Source organism: Trichoderma asperellum, chromosome 4 (genome assembly GCF_020647865.1).
Source record: "Trichoderma asperellum chromosome 4, complete sequence".
Lineage (NCBI taxonomy): Eukaryota > Fungi > Ascomycota > Sordariomycetes > Hypocreales > Hypocreaceae > Trichoderma > Trichoderma asperellum.
This window is the reverse complement of record NC_089418.1, coordinates 5,413,698-5,433,762: the sequence shown is the minus strand read 5'-3', so window position 1 is coordinate 5,433,762 and position 20,065 is coordinate 5,413,698. Positions and strand designations below refer to the sequence as shown.

The 20,065-nt window shown below is 38.4% G+C and overlaps 6 protein-coding genes across 6 annotated transcripts; 1 reads left to right on the top strand and 5 right to left on the bottom strand.

Annotated features, from left to right (window-relative positions):
- Window positions 1–8,182: 8,182 nt before the first annotated feature.
- Window positions 8,183–8,515, bottom strand: TrAFT101_008168 (uncharacterized protein; the record flags this gene model as incomplete). The annotated part of the gene is made up of 1 exon (XM_066128254.1): window positions 8,183–8,515. One exon carries the CDS (start codon window positions 8,513–8,515, stop codon window positions 8,183–8,185), a length of 333 nt encoding a protein of 110 aa, XP_065984371.1.
- Window positions 8,516–8,579: 64 nt separating this feature from the next.
- TrAFT101_008167 (uncharacterized protein) lies at window positions 8,580–9,584 on the bottom strand (the record flags this gene model as incomplete). Its single annotated transcript, XM_066128253.1, has 1 exon — window positions 8,580–9,584. The coding sequence occupies one exon, from the start codon at window positions 9,582–9,584 to the stop codon at window positions 8,580–8,582; it is 1,005 nt and encodes a 334-aa protein (XP_065984370.1).
- Window positions 9,585–10,129: 545 nt separating this feature from the next.
- Window positions 10,130–11,475, bottom strand: TrAFT101_008166 (uncharacterized protein). Its single transcript, XM_024902205.2, has 4 exons — window positions 10,906–11,475; window positions 10,781–10,850; window positions 10,520–10,732; window positions 10,130–10,468 (listed from the first exon to the last, which is right to left on the bottom strand). The coding sequence occupies exons 1-4, from the start codon at window positions 11,308–11,310 to the stop codon at window positions 10,221–10,223; spliced, it is 936 nt and encodes a 311-aa protein (XP_024754461.1). The 5' UTR covers window positions 11,311–11,475; the 3' UTR covers window positions 10,130–10,220.
- Window positions 11,476–12,593: 1,118 nt separating this feature from the next.
- TrAFT101_008165 (uncharacterized protein) lies at window positions 12,594–14,013 on the bottom strand. The gene is made up of 2 exons (XM_024901574.2): window positions 13,263–14,013; window positions 12,594–13,214 (listed from the first exon to the last, which is right to left on the bottom strand). Exons 1-2 carry the CDS (start codon window positions 13,915–13,917, stop codon window positions 12,775–12,777), a joined length of 1,095 nt encoding a protein of 364 aa, XP_024754462.2. The 5' UTR covers window positions 13,918–14,013; the 3' UTR covers window positions 12,594–12,774.
- A 714-nt stretch (window positions 14,014–14,727) lies between these two features.
- On the top strand, window positions 14,728–17,180 carry TrAFT101_008164 (uncharacterized protein). Its single transcript, XM_024901572.2, has 3 exons — window positions 14,728–15,064; window positions 15,129–15,366; window positions 15,442–17,180. The coding sequence occupies exons 1-3, from the start codon at window positions 14,911–14,913 to the stop codon at window positions 16,907–16,909; spliced, it is 1,860 nt and encodes a 619-aa protein (XP_024754463.1). The 5' UTR covers window positions 14,728–14,910; the 3' UTR covers window positions 16,910–17,180.
- Window positions 17,181–17,568: 388 nt separating this feature from the next.
- On the bottom strand, window positions 17,569–19,319 carry TrAFT101_008163 (uncharacterized protein). The gene is made up of 2 exons (XM_024910439.2): window positions 18,403–19,319; window positions 17,569–18,326 (listed from the first exon to the last, which is right to left on the bottom strand). The coding sequence occupies exons 1-2, from the start codon at window positions 19,160–19,162 to the stop codon at window positions 17,968–17,970; spliced, it is 1,119 nt and encodes a 372-aa protein (XP_024754464.1). The 5' UTR covers window positions 19,163–19,319; the 3' UTR covers window positions 17,569–17,967.
- Between the last annotated feature and the right edge of the window lie 746 nt (window positions 19,320–20,065).

The following is a 20,065-nucleotide window of genomic DNA, read 5'->3' as shown; positions in this document are numbered from 1 at the left end:
TGACTAAGCAACTTACTCTTTTTAAACAAGAACCTATAATACAAGTTGCGCAAGCTTTAGTAATAATATAAACTAAGCTAAGCAAAATAAAAGAAGAGATAGCAGCCATACAGTATATAATTTAAATCCTTAGGTCTCTATTTTACTATATACAGCCCTTATAGAACAAAGTCAGTAGCTAACTGTCACGAACCAACTACATAAGATCCCTCTGGTACGTACCTCCGGGTGAACCACGGACAAGACAACCAATCATGATAAAGGAAATGTATTCTCAGCAAGATATGTACCTACTTATGAGATGAGACTGCGACTCTAAGGAAGCATTCTTATTAAGTACGATGTAACTTACACAAGTGATAACTATGGAATGACTTACTATATAAGACTGTTTAATACGCTTATTAGATATAGCTTAAATAGTCAGTTGTTAATATAGCATTTATATAATAATTAAATTGGACTTGCATCTAAAGTTATTAGCTACGTGACTAAGACTGCTTATAAGATCCCTTGCATCTCTCTGCCAATATAAACCCGACGTTGAAGGTTTATCCCTTGGGAACTAATTACCCTATACTAGGTATAGGATTAAAACGTTATATGTTAATGACTCTTGTTTAGAAAGATACTTCGGATCTTTTGAGCAATTTGAACCACTATGGCAACCTCAGGCAACTTTAACACCTCTACTTTTGATTTTATTGAGGATATAGATGGAGACATTGACCTTACTGGCGAACCTGACTGGGACAAGCTTATTACTGAGTAGCTTAAAAAACTTGTTAAGAAACTATATGAAAAACAGAAAACACCAGCCTTAGGAAAGGATATTGGAGTTACCCTTAAGCTTTAACCTCCACCAGCATACAATGGCAAGCCTACTGAACTTTAATTATTTATTATGTAACTCAAGGCTCATTTTCAGAACTTCCCTACTATCCTTAAAAAGGAAGAAGATAAAGTATCCTTTGCGGCATCTTGTCTTTCGGGACTCGCTCTTAAATGGTTTAGACTAATTTAGGATGATTACGTGGAATATAACTTCGCTGCTGAAGACGCTACTAAAGCTATTTTTAGAAGTTTTGATAAATTTAAAGAAGAACTTAGAAAAGCCTTTGGGGATGTCGGAGAAATCAGAATGGCTGAAAACAAACTCACCACCATCTATTAGAAAGGAAAGTGTTTAGACTATGCTGTAATATTTTGAGATCTGGCAATATGCGTTAATTGGGGAGAATTAGCACTTGTTAAATAATTCTATGATAGACTTAAACCTGAAATCAAGAAAGAAGTCTATTAGATCGATCAAGAACAATACGATCTTTCGTCCTTTATGGAGAAATGCGTGGAAGCAGATAATTTGTTATGGGAATTAAAAATGGATCTCTTTAAATAAGAAGGGAAACATCATTTAGGATTCTAAGTAAATTAAGGTAAGAAACGACAGGAACCAATTGCTAAAGATAATAGTGGCATAGCTAGACCTATGGACCTTAACATGATGTAAAAGAAGAAAAAAAAATTTAAATGTTATAATTGCGGGAAGCTAAACTATATGGCCAAGAACTGCAAATCCCTAAAAAAGGAATGATCCATTATTCCTGAGCCAAAAGCAATACATGTCATGGACAAAGGCGATAAGATTATTTATTTATTGGAACGATCAGGATCTCCTGAAAATAATGATGACTACGACTTCTATGAATCTGCATTTGAACTCTTGGACTACTCCCAGACAATAAATGTGGAAGTAAACGATGAAATCCCTGACCGACAACCTGTCCCTTAAGTTGATTTCATGAACTTAGCAAACCTAGTCGAAGGCATCATTCCGGAAATAGATAAAGACAATGAATGACGCAATTATGGACGTTACTTTAGAGAAACTAGAGATGTTATACAACATTATGAGAATTTTACCCCTGAAATTATAGCACTTAACTCATTCTAACGCGACATCGTGGAAGAGGCAAGCGCAGATGTGGAAAATACTTTAATGGTATTATACGCTTACCTAAATAACCTACGGAAGCGAACTTTAGAAATATAATATATTATTAGGGCTGTCACTATTGATTAAGCACTTATTTAAGGCCTTGATTATAGAAAAGTGGTCGGGGAATATAACTACATCGACCCAGCATATCCGCTGCATTATTAGATTAGTTGGACTGATTGCATCACTTATAGATGCATGGAGTATTTTAAATAGAAGGCCGAAAAGAATGTTTTTCTAACATGCATCCCTTGGTGCGCGATATTGGAGCCTTACAACAATTTATACTGCCTCACATAGGAAGCTACCCAACGATACCGATCCCTTAAGACAGTTATTTTAGAACCCCTTAAATGTCTAGATGAAACAAGCCTTTTTGGATGCATTAATTAATCCTGCAAAGTGCATGAATTAGGAAAACTATGGGATTGGCACAAGCAAGAAGAAATCAAAAGAGTAAAGCTAGATTGCCAATAAGAAGAATTTAAGGACTGCGATGAAATAGAATGTTTACGACACGCAGATGAAAAGATCAGAAACTGGCACTATTTAAAAAACTACTAAAGTCCTCTGCAAAAAGGCAGCAGGAGGACTTACGACACTTAGACATTATTGACTTAGAATACAATAGTGAAGAAGAAGAAAAGCACCCTAATAAAAGAATTATTTTAATAGTGTTACTAGACGGGAATTTACTTAGTGTCTTAATAGACAGTGGGTCAGGAAGCAACTATATATCTGCCACAACTGCAATATGCCTGCAGTTACCAGCATATAAGAAGAAAAAACTATATTAACTTTTCCATGCTGAAGGATAAACCTTTGAGTATAATGAAGGATGGATAAAGCGACGGACTAATCCCCTGCTGCTATAAATTAGCAACCGCACTACAAATGTAGTATATAATATAGCTAATATCCTAAAACATGACCTCGTCTTGGGAATACCCTGGTTGTGCAAATATAAACCTGACATAGAATGGAGAACAGGCTAAATCCGTTGGTGTAATAACAGAAGTACTTTAAATAGAACTAATGCAGAAACATTAGAAGAGGAACCAGGTCGCCAGAAGCCTAAGGTTTTCCTTAGCCCTTTAAATATCTCTCCTCAGTACCATTGGAAAAGGGAAAAAATAAAATAAGTTTATATATGAAGGCATGTTGCTATCCTACGCCGAGAATTAATAAGACTTAATAAAGAATTGCATAAGTTAGAAACAAAGGAACTTACCCCTGAAGAACGATTAGCACTGATCCTAGAACAATATTAGAAATATTGAAAACTCTTTAACGACTAGTTAGAAGAAGGGTTACCACCGCACTTAGAATGGGACCATGAGATAGTGTTAAAAGAAGGAGAATCACCAAGGTTTTATAAAATATATAACTTGAGTGAAGGAGAATTAAAAATACTTAAAGAATGGATTAAAATACAACTACGAAAAGGATATATCTGCATATTGAAATCACCTGTTGAATATCCTATTATCTTTGTTCTAAAAAAGAACGGTAAACTTCAATTAGTTATTGACTATCGTGAACTAAATTAAATTACTGTTAAAGATAAAACCCCCTTGCCATTAATCTTATAAATTAAAAATAGATTATATAGGAAGAAGTGGTTTATAACTCTTGACCTTACAGAAGCCTATGAGCTTATATAAATAAAAGAAGGAGATAAATGGAAGATAGCGTTCGCTACGAGATATAGGTTGTATGAATATGTGGTTATGCTACAAGGGCTTATTAATGTACCCGCATCTTTCTAGAAGAGAATAAATTATGTATTAGGACTATACTTGGATGACTTCGCGATAGCTTACATTGACGACATCCTTATCTTCTCAGAGACCCTTGAAGAATATAAGAAACACGTCCATCTTGTACTATGAAAACTCAAAGAAGCAAAACTCCTTGTTAATCCTGAAAAATGCGTTTTTTATTTTTAACGAGTGGAATTTCTTGGATATGTTATTACCCCAGAAGAAATCTACATGGACCCTAAGAAAGTTGCTGCGATTAAGGAATGGCCAATGCCTATGATGCTTAAAGAAGTATAAGCATTTCTTGGATTCGCTAACTATTATTAAAAATTTATTAAAGACTTTGCGTAAAAAGCTACTCTACTGACGAATATAACAAGAAAAGGTATTCCTTTTAAGTGGGGGGAAGAACAGTAAAAAGCCCTCGAGGAACTTAAAACAGCAATAACATCAGAACCTGTCCTTGCTATGTTTAACCCAGAAAAACCCATCATAATTAAAACAAATGCATTGATGTTTGCAATAGGAGGAGTATTGAGTTAACCCGGAGAAGACAGCAAGCTACAACCTGTTGTATTTTTCTTACATAAACTCCACGGACCAGCGATACAATACGCCATATACAACAGAGAAATGTTAGCCATTATTAAAGCACTTAAAGAATGGAGACATTACTGCTATAGAAGCAAGCATAAGGTTACAATCCTTACGGACTATAAAAACCTCGCTTACTTTACTACTATACGAGAATTATTAAGCTGATAAGTTGAATACTTTGAATTCCTTTTATAATTTAACTTTGAACTTATTTATTGCAAAGGATTGGAAAACGGACGAGCTAATGCATTAAGCAGAAGAATTAATCATGAGCAAGAAGTACCTGAGTATACAGCATAAGCACTATAATTTAACGATAATGGAAATATTAAACAAGTATAAATTTACATAATATTTAAAGTCCTAGAAAGCAACCCCATACTTAAAGAAATTAAAGAATTTGTTAAAAACTGGGAAAATGAACAGTACCTAGAAAATGTTATTATAGACTTAGGATACCCTGAACGACATGGAAAAATTTAGGTACCTGAAGAACTATAAAGAAAAGTAGTTAAATATATTTATGAACATCTGCTGCATGAATATAAAGGTATAATAAAAATATATAACTAAGTTCTAATGTACTATAACATTGAAAAGCTTAGAGAATATGTAAAGTATGTTGTATTATACTGCAACGTATGCCAATAAATAAAAGACGGAAGACATAAACCTTATGGAAAACTACAGCCGTTACCTGTCGCAGAACAACCTTAGGAATCAGTCACTTTCGACTATATTACTAATCTACCCTTGTTAAAAGAACCATTTACAGGAATATAATATGACAGTATTTTTATAGTAGTCTGCTAACTTATAAAGCAAGCCTACTTTTTACTGTATAAAAAGTCACACTTATTAAAAGACCTTGCTTATACCTACATAAGAATGATTGCCGCCGACTATAGACTACCTAAAGAAATTATTTCAGACCGAGGACGAACATTTACTTTTAAATTTTAGCAAGAACTTATGGCTAAACTAGGAACAAACCACAAACTCAGCACTGTATACTACCCTTAGACGGATGGACAAACCGAACGCATAAATTAAGTCATTGAAGCTTACCTACGAGCCTACATTAATTTTACACAAGACAATTGGGTTAAAAAACTACCAGTGGCTCAATTATACTATAACAGTACACCATTGGAATTTATAAAAATAATACCTTTCTATGTAAATTATGGATTTACGCCTGAAGTATTTAGACTACTATAAGATGGACCTAACTCGGAAAAAGCATGACTATAAGCTGAATTAATGATTGACCTATACGAAGAAATATGTATATAGCTTAAATTTATTAGTAAGCGCATGAAGAAATATACAGATAAAGATAGAATTGCAGGACTAATTCTCCAGAAGGGAGATATGGTTTACCTGCTATAACATTTACGAGGCCATAAACTACTGAACATCAAGATAAACAGGCTAAGTGATAAACTTAACGTTAGAAAAATAAGACTTTATAAAATTCTAGAATAAATCGGAGAAGTTAACTATAAGCTAGCCTTGCCAGACATGATGAAAATATGAAATCCAGTCTTTTATGTATTATAACTTGAAAAAGCATAAATTGACGAAGAAACTGGAAGGCCTATTTTAAATGAAATTATTATAGAAAATCAAGAGGAAGAATACAAGATTGAAAATATTATTGCTGTACGCCAAAACTCCGAAACCCAGAACATCGAGTACCTCGTTAAATAGAAAGGATACTTGGAACTTAAGAACTTATAGGAGCCCGTTAAGCACTTTAGCTCTCAGGCGCCAATAAAAAAATTTCTTTAGACACTGGGCCTAAATCAGCAAGCACCGCGTTCTAATTAATTACGTTAACACCACCGTTAAGCTGCACATCCACCACCGCCTCTAACTCAGTACGCTTTAAGTCATCCAATTCATTAAAAGACTAAGCCCCGCGATAAAGCATCTGCTTACCCCGCACATTAACCTGTTGACGCTGCTCCCAAAGACGCAATAATTGCGCAAAACTCTTATTTATTCGTTAAGATAACAACATTGACTGTTATTAATACTCTATCAATTTCTATTGCTGCTTAAGAAGCTTACGCTCGGCCTGGCGCTCAGCAGCATCCAAACGCTCCTTTTCAGCTGCCAAACGCTGTGCTAAAAATATAAATTAATAAAACACACATTTATTAAAAGCCAAGGAAAAACACTTACCCGCGGCCAGAGAAATGCTATTTCCATTATACGTCCGACCTCTATAGGTATATTCTAAATACTTATTATACTCCGTCGCTATCTTGCAGGGCAAGCTACAAGAATCACAAAAAGAACAAGGCATAACAAGGACCTCAATAGTCTTAATAACTATTATCGCTGCTTTATAATAATCAGTCGAGCTTTTAGGAACTGAAGAACGTTGTTTGGAAACACTATAAGGCATTATAAAGAAACACGGTTACTCACTACTAAAGGAAGGAAGAACAGGACCTTATGTAGTCTTAGGCCTTGAGGACAAGACCAACGGAAGGGGGGCATTGTATTACGAACCAACTACATAAGATCCCTCTGGTATGTACCTCCGGGTGAACCACGGACAAGACAACTAATTATGATAAAGGAAATGTATTCTCAGCAAGATATGTACTTACTCATGAGATGAGACTGCGACTCTAAGGAAGCATTTTCATCAAGTACGATGCAACTTACACAAGTGATAACTACGGAACGACTTACTATATAAGACCGTTTAATATGCTCATTAGATATAGCTTAGATAGTCAGTCGTTAACATAGCATTCATATAACAATCAGATTGGACTCGCATCCAAAGTTATCAGCTACGTGACTAAGACCGCTCATAAGATCCCTTGCATCTCTCTGCCAACATAAACCCGACGTTGAAGGTTTATCCCTTGGGAACTAATTACCCTATACTAGGTATAGGATCAGAACGTCACAAAAGACCTATCTTACAGGGCACCTTACAGGGCATTTTTCAACTGTTCAAATCAATCGAAAAATTCGAACAAAAGGTTCTCCCGACAAAATCAACCAATCAGAAGCCTAGAATCTTGCTTATATAAGCAATTCTGACCAATCAGGTTGCCGGATTTGCTCCACTTTTAAGGCATAAGGGGGTACCCTTACGAAATCGAGGAAAACAGCAAAAATCAACAAACTGACCTTTTTGCAGTCTGTAAAGGAAGGTAACAGGGATCCTAGAAGGCCCTGGAAGGCCTCGGAAGGCCGCCCGCCGGTCTAATAATAGGAATGCACCTGAAACCTTATATAAAGACTATTTAATAACTTATTAACTAAAAGGAATTAGAAAAAATAAGTTATACTAGTAGAAAGCCCTGATTTTAAGCTTTCTAATACTATTAAACTTTTTATTACATTCTTTATTAATAAGCAAAAAATAAAGATAAAAGGAAAAGGATTTCCAGGTTGATTTGTATTAGAACTTTTATAAGATAGTTGCAATTATAACCTTCTAAACCAAATCATTAAATTGCTACCCTATACCCTTATATTCTTACACTAGTAACCTATGCTAGTATTCCCTTTACAGCAGCTTATAAGGCTTTGTCTTACAGGCCCTGTAACTCTGTTACAGGGGCTCTGTTATAATTATATTCCTGAGTACTAAAGCAGAGTAAAATAGATTTTAGTAAACTGTAAAGCAATATTGGCAATCTGTAATAATAAATCGGGTGTCTATATTATAACTGGGCTAAATAATAATATTAAAGCTATTAAAAGTCTTACATGCTATAAAATACTAGCCGTGAAATAATTTACAATATTATATATATTATATTTAATGTCTTATTCTAGTACTCAGCTATCACTCATACTCTATAGTCGCACTTTGGCTTTTTAAAGGACTCCAACCGAGGTCTATCTTAATCTCCTCAACCAGCTCCGGTTCCATTTCCCATTGTCTCGCAATAAGCTCTTTTGCATCCATGCCATCCCAGCGAATTTTGTCCCATATGACGTAGCCCCATCGCCTGAGCGGCTCTGGCACGTATTCTCCGTAGATGTTTGCATACTTTCCACCCCATAGGAGAACCCAAGCTAAGGGCGGGCTGTTAGGCGGCACCGTGTCGCCTGTGAATCGGATCGGGTCCTGCCTTTGCTCAGCCTCGTCTCTTTTGTCAGGGAATCTGGTTGACATCTCGCGCCTGTCACTTTGCGCTGCTAACCCGATAGCTGTTCTCACTGGTGCATCTAAATTTTGGTCATGTGTAAGGCACCGCTGCATCTTGGAGACAAGCTTTTCGTGATCCTCGATGTTTAGAAGTCGCATTCTGAGGATGCAGATCTTCCTTCACGTCACTGAAAATGACTTTATACTTCTGTCTGATAAATATATCGACGCAACCGACTGCCTCAGCCTCCCATGGTTCGAACTGAGAAAAGAAAATCTCATTGATTTCATGATGGCGGAATCCGCCGTGGCGTCTGCCCTTGTTCCTGCCAAAGAGGTGATGGTAGGTCTCATACCGATGGAGAGCCCGGAAAATGCGGATTTCCTCGCTTCTGCTCAAGCTGACGCCCCTACTATCTTGTGCGATTGGTAGCGCTTCTGTTCCATTTCGAGCGACTGGCGATGAAATTGTTTTCTTGATGTTTTCGAGAGCCCAACTGCTATACATTCGAGCTAAAGGACAAGCAACCGATATGTGGTACGTCGCCATCCAATGTATGTGACTAGAGTCGATTGACTGGAAATCTGGGAGCGGACTTGCGCCGGAGAGCCAGCCCCGGTAGGTGTCAAGAAAATTAGTGATCTTCTCGTCAGTGCGCAGGGACCCTAGCTCGCACATCCGAGACATCAGATTGGCGTAGGCGTCGATGAAGAAGCCACTTAGTTCGCGCTCTAGACAAGTCCAGAGCACATTATCGCGGTCGTATCTATACTGGGCGTGGATTGTGGGAGAAGCATGGATGAGCGCGCGCAGGGTTGGCAGATCTGGCATGCTCAGGAGGAGTTGAGTTCTCAGCTCGGCTGGTAGATTCTCTAGATTCAGAGTGGCCTTAGCCTTGAAGCATCCCTGGCTCTCTTCAATTGGCTCATCGGATATGTGCTTCAAGTCAGAGTCATTGGAATAGGCTCCGCTCATAGTCGTGCTGGGGACAGCGCTGTCCTCGTAGTTGTCGTTGGGAAGACTCGTCACGTCGAAGCTTGCAACTGGCCTGTTGCGTTTGGGAATGCGAAGTTGATTGTGGACTGACTCTTCCATAACGATAAAAAAAAAATAGATAATAAAGATGTCAGTGCATACACGAACCTTGGGGACAAGGACCCTGGGTTGTTTACTATTAGTTACAATATAATAAGAAAGATCAAAGGGATTGAAAATAAAGGAAAATTAAATATTGTTAAAATATATATTAATATAGTTTAGCATTTTATATTTTATTTTATACCTTAGGATTAGGGTATTCCTTATATAATCCTATTTTTAAATATATAATTTAAAAGATTTTAATATATTTATTTATAAAATTATAAAATAACTAAATTAAACTTTTATTTAAAGACTATAAGCTATATAAGTAAAACTAGTTAAAAAATCTTATATATATTTTTTTACTAATATAAACCAATTGTTTAGTTCATAAATTAAAAACCTACCCTATACCTACTATATACAAGGTTATAAATTAATTACTAAGAATAAAATAAAAACCAATTTTTTTTATTTTATTAACTAAATAAAACAAAATAGTTTTTTTAATTAACAAAAAACAAATAGTTTTGTTTAAACAAAATAAAAACCAAAAAGCTACTAACTGCTATTGCAACCCTGATTGTATAGATAGTATAAACTAGAATGTTATACATTCCCGGCTTGTTAATAAAGCAACCTGCTTGACTAATCTATTATAGTGCATAAAGGTAAAGTAACCTTTTTCTTTTGTTCTAAAGACTTATACCGCATGTAAGATTTTCCATTTGTTTTATATGTAGCTTTATAAAACAATGTAAAAAGAACAAGGTAGGATGTTAGGATCGTAAATGCAGCTATAGCAATTTGACTATCAGCAACACAACTGCCAACTCTAGGCATCCAAGGCAAGTAGAGGGCAGTGTAATAAGAGTAGCTGACAAAAACGACAAAACCTAGGTGTCTAGTTAGCCAGTTACAATAAGAGAGTAAGCTTTGGCAAGTACCGAGGTCAATAATAAATTGAAGGATCTGGAGTCTAGTAATCCATTCTTTCCACCAAACGCGTATGCCACGAGCACTTTGGAAATAATACCAGTACATTATAATATGCACGGCAAGATTAAGACTAGCGACTACCCAGCTGACTGGAGTAGCGCTCTTCATACCCATGAGAGTGAATATTGCAGTTGCAGCGTGGTGGTAACAATGTAAGAAAGCTATTGGGTGTAAGAATATTATTTCGGCACAAGATTCCCATAACTCACTTAGTGGTTTTTTCTTTAACATTAAGAAACAAGTATCCAAAAGTTCAATATATTTTGAGAGATAGGTTAGCTATTTAGTCAAAATTAGTAGCGGATCTAAACTCATTTGGCTGTTTCATACTTACATAGTAAATAACCTCGAGACGTTGAGTCCAACCACCGTCAACGCGGCAGATAGAATAAAAAAATCCATGACGAGCAACAGTCGGCACTATCTGCTCTAGAAAGAGCACCAGTAGAACTAGACTGGCGATGGTCAAGAACAAATTGTGGAGCAAGAACGCTGATTTCAGTTTAAAGGCTGGCCGATTCCGCATAAGCTCCTGGCCACCAACAATGACTGCAATGTAAAGCGCAATCAGGGTAGATGATTCTTTAATAGTGGATAATGTAGTTTTGTGTGGTATAAACTCGAAATCGGTTGCCGGTGATCCTACAATAATAGTGAAGGCCTTATTTAGTATTGACCACCAGTGAATACCAAACGGCCGATCTAGCGTTACAAGACTTGTGTATTCAATCAAAGCCATGATAGGCAGGCGTTAGGTCTGGAAGAGTAATAATAGATATTATCAATAGAACTGTAAGGAAAGGTTAGGTATGAAGGTTGCATGTAACTGTTCTTAAGCAAGGTAACAAAACAAATTCATGCCAGGAAGATGGTAGGTTTTAAGGTAAGCGCTGATTAACAGCAGAAATATAAATTAATTGTGGATCTATATCAAATACTGCAAATTGGACGATGGGCACTCATGTCTTAAGTTAATTTGGTGCTTTTGAAAGGTTGTGGGGTATTAATATGTCACTGCCCCCCAGAGGCTCAGGTCTATACTCAACCCGGCTAGCATGTTTAAGTGCTATCTTGATTTCAAATAATCATAGTAGGACAAGGTATTAACTCCCTTTAAAGTTAAGTTGGATCCCCTTTATATGTCTGAGTTAGAAATTTTCGAACCTGGATTTCTATTACTCCAGATTCAAATAGTAAGAAGCTGTCTTAGAACTTTACATTGGGGTGTAATTACGCCGAGACTACAAGACTTGTCTTGATCTTTACTGAAACTATGCAAAATAGGAATACTAGATTCAGTTTTAGGTCTTACAATAATTCTATTGTAAGACATACTTTCTCTATATAATTCTTACCGAAATAAGTCTTATTTCTTTGTTGATTGACATATTATGGGCCCAGCGGAAATCGGCTCCGAATCCAGCGCTAATTCTGACGATGGAAATTAATGTCCCAAATGATAGAAAAACAATAGGCTTGATTTATGTAGGCAGGTACGCCAAGATGCTGTACTAAGTTCTGGTCTTAGGAATTGCATTTCTTGAATCACAAAGCGTTGTTATATAAATATTTTATAGATAGAACAGTGTAGGCAAAGAAGTCTGTTCACCGCAACCTTGGAAAAAAAAATAGACTTTTGGAACCCGTCCTCTAAAAGCTTGCCTCTGGCGATAAGTATCGACGTATAACAGCTTCTTATGCATTATGTAATTTCTTTAAGCACAACCTCAGTGGATCTCTACCTAGGATCAGCGCTTAGTTAATATGCCTGATATACGTGGCTTGCCTGAGTCTGTGTTAGTCTTGGGCGAATCGTACACTAAGTACATTCATTCATTCATTTCGGCCCTTACACTTTTTTCTTATTTCAGTAATGGACATCAAGCCAAGATCTAATTGGCGAGATCCAATCGAGCCAAAACTTGAGGCGTGGCTGGATGAAAACTAGAAAGCTACAGTCCTAATGGCCGCCAATTTCCCGACGTTATAATTCATACTTTTCGCCATTTGTAGTGGCTTGTAGGCGAAGATTGTATTGTGTGAGACTGATGTAAGCTGTGGTTTTGGATTGATGTTGGTCTATGGCCAAGCAGTCCTTTGTCGATTGGTTTGTTTAGAGAAGTCTAGGATAGGTAGCTTTAAATAGGGCTAGAGTTGCTATCTACTTATGATGCAAGGCAACACATTCAACTAGCCGTCTTCTCTATTTTGCCGCGCTGAAATCCACCTCACCAGTCACGCCAATCACACCTGTTCGATGGTAATATGTTGTTGCTCTGGTGTAGTGGTCTAGTTTCCAGTAGTTTTGATGCAATCTTTTTACTAAATCATATCTTTGTCTTGCTATTTCAATTGTTGCAGCCGAACCAGGATCTAGTCGTATCCACTCGTCGGTCAGCGCTTCGAACTGGTGAATGAGCTGGCTTCTCTCTCTATTGAGCTCGGCGCTGTCGTCTGGCTGTAGTCGATTATCCATTCTTGGTACTGGTTCAATATAAGTATACTCCCAACTGTCCATACCACCGTAGTACGTTTGCAGGTTCTCTGGCGAGATAAAACGTATAAGATCGTTATAGCTGTTTGTAAAGTGTATTTTTGACGCGATTCCCGGGCCTAACCATGCTTTAATAGCTTTCCAGATACCTGCGTACGTATTAGACAAGAAAAGCCAGAAAGAAAGTAGGAGCATACTCCAGAAGATGAATGGCGCGTTGTGGATAAGCACTACCCCCAAAATCCCAGGGTATTTAGATTCAAAAACATCAATAAAGAATTTAATGATGTGCAAATCTATATTTCGGACGCCAAATCCAGTGAGATCAAAAATAAAACAAGACGTATCGTTCGGTGCTTTTAGCATGATTCTGAGATTTTCAATGGTATGTAAAACGAACATCTCCATTGACCTGGTCGATTGCGAGCTGGGATTGTGCAGTCTAGCCCTGATAATATAAATCGGACGGCCATCTCTATCTATCCCGCGGATGTAACTCTTGCCAGACCGATGATGCATCATAAAATCTTTCTCATCCGCGGAAGGACAGGATTTTAATCCAACGTTTTCGCCTATTTGGACAATGCCGTTGATTTCTTGCCCCTTGCGCCACTGGATGGTTGATATGAGCATGGCCATGGCCATTTTCTTGTCCCATCTCTTGGCACGGAGAAAGCGAATAATAGTAACATCAGGATGATCAGCCGCCATGAAGTCCCACAAGCCCTTGTTGAGCTCCTGCTTGCTGTCGTCTCCAGAAAGTTGAAGCAGATAATTCCATGACTCTTTTAACATGTTTTCCTCATCCACAGTCCAACTGTCAAGGACATCATGCATGACTTCTTTGGTCATTTCAGCTTGGATAATAAGTACTATAACACGATTCAAAGTTTGGTAAGAACAATAATGATATGATAGAACACTAAAATGCCAGACTGAATATTTTGAATGGTGGCTTGTATTTATAAAGTGCCCCGAGAAATTCACTTTGACAATCTAATCTTAACTTCCCCTAATTGCATGTTTTTAATGCGATTCTATGCTTCCATCTATTTAATTCCTTTTGTCGGAATTGAAACACCCGATCGGTTTTAGCTGCCTGAAATAACCCGAAGCTGATTCTTAACATGGACCGAATTTCCATTCTACGCTAAGCCATTTTGATAGTTCTGAAATGTGTCTCAAACATACTCAGATTAATTTTATGAAGTACTTAGATTAACAACAGCCATACTGAAGATGCCATGCTTAACTGTGGCATTATAAGGGGCAAACAATCTAGAATCTAAAATCCTATAATATGGGCCTGAAGCTTTTTGTTATTAAACCTGTTCCATTGTCGATTTTGAATGTACTATTTTGTACTATGAAAAGATATCTTGTGAATAATTAGTAAAGGGTCTATTAAAGTTGCCAAGATTAAGGCAAGGCTATTTGGCTTTTGTAAAGTGGCTGACGATTTCCTGCCCCATTTATAATACAGTCTTTTGACATTGTCTGAGTCAGGTGTCAGGATTCTCTTAGACACCTCATTTATACTCGGAACATGTCTGAAAGCTTGGTTGCAATACAACAGCCGAGGGCGCATCAAATTTAAAGAAACCGGGGGGATGTTGCACGATTACATATATGTTCCACATGAAGAAGCAGCACCCCTTAAATGACATGAAGAACCATATTGAATAGGCCTCGCTGATAATTTAAGCGCTATTTCTATGTCACTAAAGCATTCGAGCATGTTATTGCTATTTTTTCTAGAATATTTGAAATCAAATTCATCAACAGCAGCATAACGATATTGCACAACTGCTAATCCATCTGAGCCTCTAAAACCAGCCACAAAGCATGGATATCGAGCGGCAGTCCCCTACTTCCAAACAGTTCTTGAATACCACTGTTCGCAACATCAGCTGGCAAGGTGTTACAGTCACGGTCAGCGATCGCAAGCTTGGACAAACAAGAACCATTCTCCAAAATGTTGAAGGAATTGTAGAAGCTGGTAAGTGGAATCCATTACATGGTTAAAATGGGTTTTGGAAATTGGCTAATCGCCGCACCAACAGGAGAGCTCTGTGCATTGATGGGACCTTCAGGCGGCGGGAAAACAACCTTGTTGAACGTCCTAGCCCGAAGACCCAGTAGAGGGATGAAGGTTGAGGGTAATATCCTTGTCAATGGAAATCCCATGTCACGGTGCAATTTTCGTCAAATTAGCCGTTTTGTTGAACAAGAAGAAGCGCTCACTGGATCTCTTACTGTATCCGAGACCCTATGGTTTACCTCAAGACTTGCTTGTTCAGGGTGAGTGGTGACATCGATTATCTTGCACATACTTGTGTGAGTATTACAGGACTTATAAACTAACCAATGTACTAGATTAACCGCAGATGACCGCCTAACTCAAATCAAGACTCATATTGAATCACTTGGCCTTGTTAACCAGGAAGCTACAATAATTGGCACACCGATGCGGCAGGGGATTTCAGATGGCCAAAAGAGACGCTTAATGGTGGCAAGGCAGCTTATAGCATTGCCCAAAATTCTATTCCTCGACGAACCTACTTCGGGCCTTGACTCTGCCGCCAGTTATGAAGTAATTTATTATTTGAAAAAATTGGCGCAGCAGAATAACATGATTATTATCTGCTCTATCCACCAGCCTGCTACCTCAACTTTCAACATTTTCAATAAGCTCCTATTGCTTTCAGCCGGGAAACCTCACTTTTTTGGTGCTGTGGCCAATGTAATTCAGTATTATAGTGATATTGGCATTGAAATCCCTCACCGAGTTAACCCTGCTGATTTTATCTTGGAGCTCGTGAATATTGACTTCTCTCGAGATAAAGCCGCTGCAATCCAAAAGCTTGATGAGCTTCAGTGCTTATGGCAAAAGTCTACTAGCGCTAAAAACCTCCACGCCATAATTGAACGCCATGATCTCGAAGATGAAAATCTGAATATACAGATGGGGCTGAGACCTAGCAAGCTCGATAAAATAGTTACGCTATTGCATCGGAGCTTCATCAAGTCCTATCGAGATCCAATGGCCTGTGCAATTCGGCTCGGATTTGCCATTGGCTTTGCTATATTAACCGGCACAGTATGGCTACGCCTCGATCACCACCAAGACTCGATTCAGACCCTAACCACGGAGCTCTACTTTATACCATGCTTCATGTCACTGTCGGCAATTATTTCTGCACCTGCGTTCCTCGAGGATCACGCACAATACATAGTGGACTTTCGCAACGATCTATATGGCGTTACCGAATTCCTGCTTTCGAACTTTATCGTCGGTATATTATATAATATTTTCCTAAGTTTTGTATTTTCAATCACCTGTTATTGGTTATCCAACTTGGCATCCTCGGCTACCGCCTTTTTCACATGGGTTATGTGGATTTTTCTTACAACACTGGCTGCCGAAGCTCTTGTGGTATTTGTAATTTCCATATTTCCCAACTTTATCTTCACGATAGGTATGGCTTCGTTTCTCAACAGTCTGCTACTGTGTGCCCAAGGGTTTTTTATCCCAATCTCAAAATTAAACGCATTTTACAAGTATGGGCTTCATTATTGGGACTTTCTTGCGTACTCGTTCGAAGGATTAATGGTCAATCAATTCAGCAATGCGATTTACAGCTGTGACGAAAATTGTCGTTGTTTATATGACTCTCCATTAGCAAAGGACTGCCAGATTGCTGGCAGCGGGATATTACATGAGTACGGTTTCAACCAAGCAAGACAATTGAGGAGCAAAGTAGGTGTTATAATGGCTATTATTTTAGGTTATCGATTGGCATCATGGATGATTCTGAAATTGAAAAGCAAGGTGCTTCACTAAAATTTCACAAAGGGGTTCTGATTATATGGGCCATGGGCCGACCTCTGTGCAGTCACATAAAGATTTTGGGGTTATTTTAGCTTAGTATCTTTGCCCTTTTTAGTTCAATGTCAACCAGAAACTTTCCTGCTATAGCAGCTTCCTTGCCCAATGTACCATCCACTTTTCCAAGCTTTCTAAAGAACTATCTATCTCTCCATCTTCAGCGCTGACATGCATAGCTAAACTCCTATAGCCTGAGAATACTTAAGAATTTTGTCCTATATTGCGCGATAGCACCCGATGAAAGAAATTTTTATTTTTCTTTTTTTCATATTAATTAATCATGTTTGGAAAAGTTTGTTTGTTTGTTTGTTTGTTTAAATATTAACGACCATAAGTATCTAGTTAACTAAATACACACGTCCTATAATGGGCAATAGGTCGGTAGGAGCCAGTTTCCGTCTTAATCACCTCCATGTGATCTTGTTCCTTCGAGACAGGCCTAGCTAGACAGCAAGCTTATCAACTAATAGCCGGAGGCGTTGACCCCTGTTCGCTACGTTTCTTATGATAAAGGAAAATATAAAATTTTTATATTAGCAAGCTAATATAAAGAGAAAAAAACCCTCAAGAAGGGGAAAAAACCTAAGTAGTTTTTAGCTGTAATAGCTACCTGCTGAAAGGCTGAGAGAGAGCCTTCAAGCGTTATGTCGTCACAAGCAGAAGCTTGTTTTTGCGGGTTAATTTCAGCGAGGATGGTAGGACTCGGACCTACGACCTTCTCTCTAGGTCACCAGTGTGGTTGACCGCTGCGCCACACACAGCCCCGGAAAAGTTGCTTTTGGTGACAGGGTTATTCTTAGTCTTGGGAATTTAACGATAGTTGTATATTTGGCGAACATGGTCGATCAAGTCTTTTCCCATTCCAATACCATGTTTATGTATGCAATTTGCGTAGCTGATCCCTTCCTTCTAGTACATAGAATTGATTTTTAAATGAATCTATCTGTAATTCTGTATTTATCTGTTATAGGTTGATATCAGTTTCAGCTTGCATTGAGCGAATCGACTAGACATTATAGGACGACTGGAAATAACGAATTGAGTTCGAAAGTCCAGGATAACAACAGAAGTCCAAATCCAATAGACCATACTTGAGATATTTGTAGAGAGTATTGCTGCAGCGCCCTCTTCAGCAATTTTTGTATCATTATACCCACCGGTTGCATTGTTAGGATAGTGGCAGCTTGCAAAGCCCTCGGTACGCTTCTTGTACTCAACCAGATTGCTGAGAAATGCACCACCGCCGAGAGGGAAAACGACAATAATATCGACAGCATGAATTGAGTCTTGCCAAACCAGTATGCTGTCAAGTAATCTGAAGAACTTTTAAGCCCAAATCTTAGCAGATCATGCCAGAAAACGCCCCAGAACCCTTTCAATTTACTCAGCGGTTAGTTACATCCAAAGATAAGTCGAAATTATGGATATGTAATCGGATATTGGCTTACTTGCGATATCAAAGAGCCCAAGGTCGTAGAAATTTCCAAAAAGAGCTGGCCATACAGGAGGTGCTTTACTGTGTGCGAGTCCCCTAATCATCGCTATGATGCCATAGTGTAACTCTAAACCGCCGGCTACAACCATTGCGTGCACAACTAATGCTAGACCGGTGAATCCAACCAGTAGCTTCCCGGAACTATGCGTCTGATTTGTTGGCCAAGCGACATTAAAAACATGTTCTAAGTTATAGGAAAGAATGCGCCATAGGTGCAAGAGAATTATGCCTTTAGAAAACCTCTGTATCGCGAAGCCTATGTTGTATTTTGCAATGCCGCTTGGGGGTTCGATGTGAATTTTAGGCTTCCCCTTTTGAAGTCGATCCCGAGGAACATAAAAACTCCATCCCACGCCACGATAGTTTAGAGAGAGGTCCAACGCCCACATCCATCTTTTGAAGCCAATCGTATTTGGAAAATGTTCCTTGGTCTCGGTTCCATTTGTATACATCACACGCCAAACTGAACGCGGGTCGCGAGCAAAAATCCAATGCCACAGCCATATAAGGTTCCATGATGACCAAAATCCGGCAAGGAAGGCCAGAGACGGATTAGACCAAGCTGCCGTAAAAGTAAACCAAGTCGTGATAGCTACTGCAAGGATTTGGGAAAGGCATTTTCGTAAAAATGAATTACAAGTTAACTCGTAGAAAGAAATCACAACTGACGTTGTCCCGATGGGACAAAGAATCTGAAATGCGTCTCGGTACATGACGATTGACAAGAGATATGAGGTTGGTTAGGACTCCGGATACGAATGCAAGTTTGCTCTCGATTTATGAGGGTATGTAATTCGGCTCGATAGTTTCAACAACACCATTGCAATCTTCTAATATATTTAAATACGTTAAGGAGACGACAGTTTTTAGATCAATGGTAAGGTTGATGCACGGGACCACGGTCTGAATGAGCGTCATGAATGATGGAAATGATTGTGAAACACGAATGGCAATACATTACACAGAAATTACGGGTATCAATCTCGCTGAAAACACTAGTCCTTTCTAAGATTGGCAAGACCCCACTCTACTTGCCAAACAGTTCGTCCTCCCTTCTCAGGGAGTAACCTATCTGTTCCTTTTTCTCTCCACTTTGGGGGATCTCGGGACAGGGGAGGGATGCATCAAGTTGGATTGGAATATCGGCCCTTCTTTCGATTCTTGTCTAATGAGACTGCGGAAACTATTCTTTACTAGTCTCACACGAGTTACATGTAAGGTCTTTCGTACATATCTTATTATTTTAATGGTCTATAGCATGATGTTTTTTGAGCCTGCCGCACGCATCCAGAATAAGCTAACCACGGCTTTACATACGCACTATTACAATATAATTCAAGGGCAGCAAATTCAACACGCAAACAGCATGTTCTAAGGGCTCAATGTAAGCATAAGTAGTACAGAGTATGCATCAGGAAGATATCTAACAAACCTGATCTATTTATTATACTGAAAAATTATCGAAATTACCTGTCTCTCAGTTTTTATTTATCTGAGTCACTGCGGTCCCCTGTTTTGCGTTTGAATAGGACAAAATTCTGTGAATCAAACATCGCATAGAGCCCAACCTCATCAATGTTTCACTCCTCGCCTCCCAGCTCAGGGGCTGGAGAGAA